General features: G+C 37.9%; 1 protein-coding gene across 2 annotated transcripts; it reads left to right on the top strand.

The window, feature by feature from the left end:
- The first annotated feature begins 1,401 nt into the window (after positions 1-1,401).
- Positions 1,402-4,155, top strand: LOC148849763 (glycosyltransferase family 92 protein At1g27200-like). 2 transcript variants are annotated; one of them, XM_088945435.1, is made up of 2 exons: positions 1,789-2,138; positions 2,224-4,155. In XM_088945435.1, exon 2 carries the CDS (start codon positions 2,279-2,281, stop codon positions 3,857-3,859), a length of 1,581 nt encoding a protein of 526 aa, XP_088801561.1. In that variant the 5' UTR covers positions 1,789-2,138; positions 2,224-2,278; the 3' UTR covers positions 3,860-4,155. The 2 variants fall into 2 exon arrangements, with proteins under 2 accessions (XP_088801560.1, XP_088801561.1); XM_088945434.1 differs by having other exon boundaries at positions 1,402-4,155.
- Positions 4,156-9,240: the final 5,085 nt, after the last annotated feature.

Raw genomic sequence — 9,240 nt, 5'->3', positions numbered from 1 at the left:
ATTCCTGGTAGAATGGCATTCTTCCATTAATTTGAGAAAACTGTCATTCCCTTTCCTCCCTTGAGAAGGAAATCACATTCTACTTAATTCCAACTTTAGTCATTCTTATTCTCACTGCAAACCAAATGGACACTCAAATTTTTTTTCCATCCATGTGCACCTTGCTCTATGCAGGCCAAAGCCGCATTAGAATAGTAAATAGTTAAATAAAATCTCAAGAAAAAATTAACAACATTGTATACACTGCAATATATATTTGGGACCATGGTATTGCATTGCCATTTAGTATACTCTTGATGCCAATATCATAGATTTATAGTACCCAAATCATGTTTGGTTGGATAGATTCAATTTTAAATGTTTATGACTTTGTGCCACACCCTTCGCATAGTCTCATGTGCATGGGGTTGCGTGGGGGTGTTGGGATCTGGGGGAAGCTTTATTTTGGCGTTTCCCCCGATAGTGATTATTTTCACTAGGCTTATCCGAAAATTGTGTATCGTTGCATGATTCAAAGGGGTGATATACTAGGAAAAAGAAAATGGAATTACCTTTTGAAAATTGAGCCAAGACATTTCTAGGGCGAGGTATTATCTTTCGAAAGTGGCCAAACGTTTTAACTCAGAATTTAGCATATCGATGACCCCTAAAATTCGATGCAATATACTCAATAGGCCAATACGTCCGGTTGAACCTTGCTGTAAGGTGCCCACCAATTGGTTGGTAAGATTTCCTGCTGGTCCTAATAAATATAAATATTTATGATCAAATCCCATCTACACCTGGGTTGGAGAATATATATATATATAAGGTTTTGTACTATATATAATATTTATAATATTTCCAAACTGAGCCTTATGTGTTAAAAAAAATACAATAAACAATACTTTGTAAACACTATTCAGATTGAAAAATACGGTCAAGAGAGAAAGGACTACTGCTATGGCTTAGAATTAGAGATGGTGATACATTGATACATAGTCTCATCTCATGGCTCATGGGTCAAGGTAAAGTTCTGGCACCTTCAATTCCGCCTTCTTCCATCTATCTCTATCTCATTTTCCTATCCTCGAATTCTTCTCTCAAACTCCTTCCACTCCGATGATTTCTGACGATTCTTTCCCAATTCCAATGAGGAAAAATTTATGCCGCCGAAAATATATGATACCGGCGGAGGAGATTTTCACCAATCAAAACCAGCCCGCGAATTTCGATAAATGTCACCGATTGGTTAACGCTTACCACTTCTTCTATGCCGGTTGATTGGCCACCGGTCAGAACTCAGAAATCTTTCCCCCTTGATTATTTCTTAATTAGTCATAATCAATCAACCACATCTCCGTTTCGGAAACTCTCTTATTTTTTTATAATTACCGTTTCGGAAACTTCACATTTATTAATTATTATTTTAGTTTTTACGTTTCTCGATCAATCCATGAATAGAAGGGTCGTGACTCGTGAATTAGAATTGGGATCTGCTCCTGATACAAAGCGCCTCACACCGATCTCCTATGCACATCTCATCATGGATTAGGAACATCTTCATCCTAGAATATGTTATCTGAGATCGGTGTGAGGAGCAGATCCGGTCTCCGTGAATCAACGGTTTTGGCGTTCCATTTTGACAGAAGCCATTGAATTATTCCTAGATTGGGGCACCGAGTAACGCTAGAAACCACCGGAGGAGATACGCCTCAATTCATTTTGGTTTTGACCTTTTCACGTGGACCAATAGGCTAATGGTCCTTCATTAATTATTTTTAAGCCGCCGGTGAGGTCAGCATAATTGCGTGCTGCTGCAGCGGGGAAATGAGAAAAATCCTTCTTTTGGCCAGTTTGTTTCTTTCGATCTCACTCCTGCCGATGGATGAAGCCGTTACCGGATCAGAAGAGTATCAGACCTACATTCCTTAATAAAAATATATACAAAAATAAACTTTTTTCTTAAAAAAAGGAAGAAATTTAAGGATTATCTGTCTGTTGGATCCTTTCTCCCCGCGAGAGACAAAACCCCAATGTCTTACCACCCGCATCTCTATTCTCTTGCTCCCTTCAATCCTTTCCACATCTCCTCCATTTCTCATCTCTCTCATCTCTCATCTCTCTCTGTCGGCCGGCAACTATGCGCCGGAAGATCCGTACAACACTTCTCTCTAACTTCGTCTTCGTCGTCCTTTTTACTTCTTTCTCTTTCTATTTCTCACGACGCGTTTTCTTTTACAGTGAAGAAGCACGTCCATCGCTGGACGCCGTCAGAAAGCGGTTCAATAATGTTTACATGAATTTAGCAATCGTAGAAGATAAACGCAACCGCAATCGTCGCGTCTATTCTCTCAATGAATTTTCGCCAGATGCGATCCTAATGCCAGACTGGGAGGTTCTCCTCGTCCTCTCGCCTCTGGTTAATCATTTGTCTTCGGATACCAGAGACGACTACTTCTGCCTTTTCCAAAATAACGCGAAAACTCCTGCTAAGCCTGCCGGATTGCTGCCGTTTCATCACCTCGAGACGTTCAAGTGCATTATTCCTAACAGTGTCCGTCGCCTACGTCCGTTTTACCAGCCTATCCTGACGAGATCGCTGAAATATTGGCCAGGAAACGATTCAGAATCACCTGAATTGCTTCGATGGAACCTTATTACATACGAATCTCTCTCGACGGAGGATGACGTTATATTGTTTGTCAAGGGAGTTAACCAGCGTCAAGGCCGTAACCGATCCCCTTCGGAGCTCCGGTGCGTGTTCGGCAACGACGTGACCAATGGTGTCAGAACGGAAGTTACAAGCTCTTTTCAGGAGGTGTTCCGGTGTCGCCGCCCTTACGAGGGACCGCTTATCCGTCTGCTTCCTAGAAGTGAAGAGAAAATCAAGGTGACACTGGAAGTTGAAGAAGAGAAGAGAGTGATGCCGTCGGTGGCGTATTATCAGTCAACCCCGCAAATGCTTATCGGGGAGGAGAAATCACTATTGTGCGCATGTACAATGGTGTACAACGTGGCCAAGTTCTTGAAAGAATGGGTGATTTATCATTCCAAGCTTGGGGTGGAGAAGTTCATACTGTACGATAACGGTAGCGACGACGGGTTGGAAGATGTGGTGGAAGAATTGGTCCAGGAACAATACAACGTGAAAACTTTATTTTGGCCTTGGTCCAAAACGCAGGAGGCCGGCTTCTCGCATTGTGCAGTGTATGCCAAAGATTCTTGTACATGGATGATGTATGTGGATGTGGATGAATTCGTCTACTCTCCGTCTTGGCTTTCGTCGCCGTATCCATCGAACCAGATGCTGAGGTCTCTTCTGCCATCAACATCATCATCGCCATGGCCATCGTCGGAGGTTTGGATCGATCAGTTGGAGTCGGATCGTCGGGTTGGGGAAATTATGATCAAGTGCTTGGAATTTGGGCCTTCTAACCAAAGCTCCCACCCCATCCAGGGAGTGACTCAAGGTTACACCTGTCGAACAAACGGAGAACAACGGCACAAGTCGATAGTGTTGTTAGAAGCAGTCGACGAGAGTTTACTCAATGTAATACATCATTTTCAGTTGAAAGAAGGGTACAGGGTGAAGGCATTGACAAACGAACAAGGGGTGGTGAATCACTACAAGTACCAAGCGTGGTCGGAATTCAAGGCCAAGTTTCGCCGGAGAGTCTCGGCTTACGTCGTCGATTGGAAGCAAGCAATGAACCCTCGGTCCAAAGATAGGACCCCGGGACTAGGGTTTGCGGCCATCGAGCCGCAAGGGTGGGCTAACAAGTTCTGCGAGGTGAACGACAGTAGATTGAAAATGGCCACGGAGAGATGGTTTGGCTTCAATTCTTCAACTGGATACAAGATGATTTGGCAATATTAGATTATTAGGGAGGGAGTAGTACAAGGCGTCAAGGGCTGGCCAAGGCGAGATTCCTGATTATGGTTCGGAGTTGGACCGATATCGACACCAACTAGGTTCCGATCCGGATCAGCTCAAGATAATGAACGAACATAGAAGGTGACAAATCTAGCCTAGGAATTTACTTCGTTTACATTAATTGACTTTGTGCATACATAGTGCACTAATTTTAGAATCAGAAAATGTTCTTAGAGGTTCAATCAAGATAATCTCTTTTCATATAAGAAGCGATTAATTACAGAAACAAAGTTAGCACATTTATAGTTTTTGATATTCTCTATCCTTTTCTAATAATAATTCGTAAGGAATCGCTGCTAAGGAATTGCCAACTGTCAAGAATCCGTTGATGGAACGTTAATAAGAGCTGGCTGATCTCGATAGCTAATAGCTTAGACCAAATAGGAAAGCTGGCTTTCGATCGACACATCCATCCACGTGGCATTACGAAAGCTGTCAGCACCGGTAAATCGTTTAGCCTCGTGAATGAATCTTGACTGGTTTATCTTCATTTCATCTACAGATATAAGACCAAACAACAAAAGTCAAGTGATGACGTCTCAGTCGATCTAGCCAGTATTTCAATTAAGCAGTCAATATCACCATTCAAATTTGCTTGCAGGTAGTGTTAACAACAGTTCATATTAATTGTATTGGTTTAATTTTTTGAGTGGATTAATTGCTAGCTAGCATTGGCATAGAGGAGATGACAACAAATGATAAGAAATCAATTCTCACACTCAAAGAAACCAAAATAGACCAACGACCTATCTGATTGAATTAATGATCCCTGCAGCCATCCAATCCCAATCAGTTGTAGTAGACGATGATGAGATCCGTCAGGTGTTGGGCCCAGCATGATTCATACATATGGCTGACCAATGACCATGCATACTTCAAGGAATTAATTACAACCGTTGAGGTGTCATTCTCATAACTGGTATCGGATAGATTGCTCCCGAAACAAGTTTTTGAAGGAATGAATATCCATGACCATTATGATGATGATAACTTGAGATATTCAAATTAAGGTTACAAAGAATGGACAACATAACAGATTGAGAGACTGTGAGCTGAAAATCAAGTTTCTACCTTTTTAATATCTTGTTTTGTTGCATGCAAATTAATGGATTAATGGTTAAACATTCTCAAATCTCAAGAGCTTAGCTTAACATACTACAGAAAAGCTAGCTTAAGCCCATTAATGTATGGGTATGCTATATATGCTATATTCCTATATATCAATCCCAAACTGATAAATTAAACAAACACAGCCTAATTAATGGTCATGAGTTGCATATTTGCATTGCATAAAATTGCGGCCGTGGCAGCTGATTTGTGACGGAAGAAGTCGGTAAGGGGTAGAGGGAGAGGAAGGAGGGGACAGGTCAATCGCTAGTCGTGCATGATGGACTCGATTGTTGTTTGGACCCTTCAGTTGATAAGATCATCCTATGTTGTTTAGAGCTTTGTTCTCGAGTTTGGCTGATGTTCCCCGGTTTGGGGCATGCGGTGGTGCTTTTGTTTTGTTTTAGGTCGGAAGTAGTGCTGTTTGCCTTGTGTTGTGTGTGGTTGTAGTTTTTGTTTTGTCTCCGTTGTAGAGTCTTTCATTGTAAATTCTACCTTTTTTCTTTTAATAATTTTTTATGTTTTATCCTTCCAAAAAAAATACTTGCATTATCAGTAATAATTTTTTTCTGCTTTGTCCTTCAAAAAAATACTTGCATTATCAGTGGGGCAGCTCTAGTTTTTTAAGATCGATAATTGTATTCATTTGGAAAGAGTACAAATACAAATATATACAGTGCAAATACAAAATAATGCAAAATATAAGGTTTTGCACTCTACAACTTTGTATTTATACTCACTCCAAAGGCTCAGTTTAGAAAGAATACAAATGCAAATATGTACAGTGCAATTACATACAAAACATAAAGTTTTGGACTATATATTTGCATTTGTACTCCTTCCAAACTGAGTGTAATCAACTCATATTCAATGAGTATTAAATAGTGTTATTATCAAAATTTAATAAATACAGTTAGTAAGTTACTAACAATTAAATATTCTTATTAGTATGGTAAATTACCAAAAATTAATAAATATTGTTATTAATTAACTCATCATGACATTTTAAAGTATTTTGGGTAAATAATGTTATATTCATGTTAATTAACAACATTTAATAGAAATTGAAAACTCTTTAACTAATTTTTATAAAATTGAGAAGTGAGAATTTTAACAATTACTAAAATGTATAAAATTTTAGTTATTACTATTATTATAGTTAATAACTGAATGCAGATGGGCGAATAAAATATTATAATGTTAGAAAATAAAATTATTAATTAATTTATATTGGAAAATAAAATAAAATTTAGTGTAATTTTGTTAGTAAACTACTTACTAAAAATAAACATGTAATACAATTTTAAAATGTATTAAATAATTATTGAAAAATATTGGAATATTTTGGAAATTTTAGGAAAATTTATTACATTTTATAGATTTTGGAAAACTATTAAAAATTTATATAATATTCATTATAAATTATTTAAAATTATTAAATATAAATGAGTATGGGAAGGGGAAAACTACAATTTGAACCAATAATTACACAAGTTATTAAGATAAATTAGTATAATATTGGGAAAAAAAGGAAATTATTGCTTAGTTTGTATTAGAAAATATAAGATAAATTAGTGTAACTCTGTAAGTAAACCATTTAAAAATAAAATAATTTATTTAATAACAATTTTAAAATAAATTTTAGTAAGTTTTCAAAATTACACAAATTTAATAAATTTTCCAAAATTATATTTTTTTATGATTTATTACCATGTGATTGATACTCAGTATATCCTTTTCATCATTTTTTTCATCAAATTGAATATTAGGTTGACAGAGAGCGGGTGCTTTGCCTTAAACCCACCCAACACTAGGGAGGAGGTAGGGAAAATTCAAGGATTCCACATCCTTGATCAAGAGTGGGTGTCTTGCCCCAAAATCACCTGACACTAAGGATGAGGCAATGTTTTTGAACCATTCGGTCCGTTCAAGCAACCGGTTCCATTTCACCCCTAACCTATTCTTGGGACAAAACCAATGATTTCATTAGAAAATTGTTGACCCGGGCGGTCAAACCGTCGACTCATTTGACCCGACCAGTGGTTCGCAATATGAAGTTGCAGAAAGGAGAACTCAAATCTGAGACACAAACTTAGACTTGGGATCTATCACAAAGAAAAGAATACTACAGGTGTTTTAGAGAAATCGATCTCAGATCTCAGATCTCATATCTACATTTGTTGCCACCGCCTTGTCGTCGTCGTCCCCGGTGAGCATCAAATCCTCCTCCTCCTCTTCCATCTTCTTCCCTCCTCTCCTTCCTTCTTTCTTTTTTTCTTTCTCAGCCGACATCTCTTTTTTTCTTTCTCCTCTCTCAAATATGAAATCTCATATAAATTTGCCCTACTATGCAAATCATCCGAACAGTTCGACCCAGACGGTTGAACCACTGACCTGGAAATCGGTAGCTAGAATGGTTTCGTTTTCGGGTTGGTTTTTAAAACCTAGGGATGAGGTGGGGAAATTCGAGGATTCATTGTCCCTAACGGGAAGTTATTAAAATTACTACAAATGATTAATAAAATTAAATTTAGTAAAAAGTATTAGTTCGTATTAAATTAACAATAATTATTTTTTGTAAATTAACATAAAATGAAAAATACAATTATTAACATTTTAAATATTAACAATAACTTTCAATATTTTTATTTAATTAACAACAAATTTTAATAATTAATTTATCAATTAATTAGTAATGAATAAAATTATTCAATCTTTCAGATTTTCCCATGCATCGCATGGGTCCCCGCTAGTAAGTATATATATTGCTAAAGCTAGTTAATCCTTGGAATATCGGATTGGATAACAAAGTTATTTAACTCTCTCAAGTGGAAAAAATGATCTAGAAACTTAATACAATGGTGAATTAGGATTCCTATATGGTTGTGCTTAGGAATTGCAATGAGTAGGACAACCCGTGCAAATTGCCCTACCCATTTCCGAACCCGCATATGTATCCCTGATTCCAAACATGTCCCAAACACATCTAACTTTTCCTCTCAATTTCACAAACCCATCCCGTCCCAATCCCGCTAAACCCGTCCTGACCTGTCCCACCCGTTAAACCCCCTAACAAAACAATTTCTACTAAAAGGAAGTTTCTTAAAGTTTATAGTGTGACTTGAACCTGGATCTATTAATGATTGATGAGGGGTAATTTGGCCTGACCTGTTAGCATGCGGTCATGTGGAATGACCTAATGACTAGACAACAACTCAACTTTTCTGGCCACCTTAGTAGGCCAAGTCAGATCGAGTACCTCGAGCACCTCAGCCAAGACCGAGGTCCAACAGCTTGTGGTGACTTGACCTACTGAGGTGCCACGTAGCCCATTTCTAGAAGCTAGCCAGTTGACTCCGACCTTTTCGGGATCACATCGCACGTCTGCAAGCCTTATCCTTATCCCTCCCGGATTGGACGAACTCGATAAGACCTATCAATTCGCACAAAGTCCATGTCCGGGTGCAAAATGGACTCCGGGTAGTGCAGGTCGAGGATCTCCTATGTGTTTCGCAAGGCCTACGGTAGCTCACCTATATAAGGGCCTCACCTCCAACTTTACAAGGTACGCGCGACATCATCTCTCTAGCTCTCTTACTCACTAAGCTTTCAAGCTCACAATCACTCTTCGCTAACTTAAGCATCAAAGTGCCCACAACGGGTAAAGCACCCCAAGTCCTCCAATCGTGTTCTCTTGGAGTTTGGTCGGCCACATAAGCAAACTGACATCCAAGCTACCATCCAATTAGGAGCGACCAGATCGTGGACCATCAATAGCATCAAATCTCTTAGCACTACTTTAAGCCACTAAGCCATCTCGCCTTTTGTGTTATTTAATGAAATAAAATAGATTTTATTAACAATTTCGTTCATTAAAACAATCAATACATATATATGATTAACAATTCCAACTAAAACTTAAGGAAATAAAATGTAAAATTAGCATTTTATAACTAAATGAAATAAACAATCTATCAAATCCAAATTTAAATCAAATGATGATTTTAATCCCAAGAAATTTATACAAATAAAATATTAATAATAGAATAATTATCTTAGCAATTAAAATTTATAAATTTGTGCATGGTTCATATTTATGCATCCCATGTATCGGATACTCTAAAGTCAAAACACAAACCCTATAGGGTTTTAATCTAAAATCCCAAACCCTATATGGTTTTGATAAATAGGTCCTATTAGGGTTCGGATGGGTTAGA

Source organism: Nelumbo lutea, chromosome 5 (genome assembly GCF_056320005.1).
Source record: "Nelumbo lutea isolate HS-2025 chromosome 5, American lotus-T2T, whole genome shotgun sequence".
Taxonomy (NCBI): Eukaryota; Viridiplantae; Streptophyta; class Magnoliopsida; order Proteales; family Nelumbonaceae; genus Nelumbo; species Nelumbo lutea.
The sequence above is the reverse complement of the archived record's forward strand: the minus strand, read 5'-3'. Positions and strand labels throughout refer to the sequence as shown.

Bases quoted from the DNA above. Each gene is read 5' to 3' on its own strand.
- LOC148849763 (XM_088945434.1), top strand. From the start codon at position 2,123: ATGCGCCGGAAGATCCGTACAACACTTCTCTCTAACTTCGTCTTCGTC.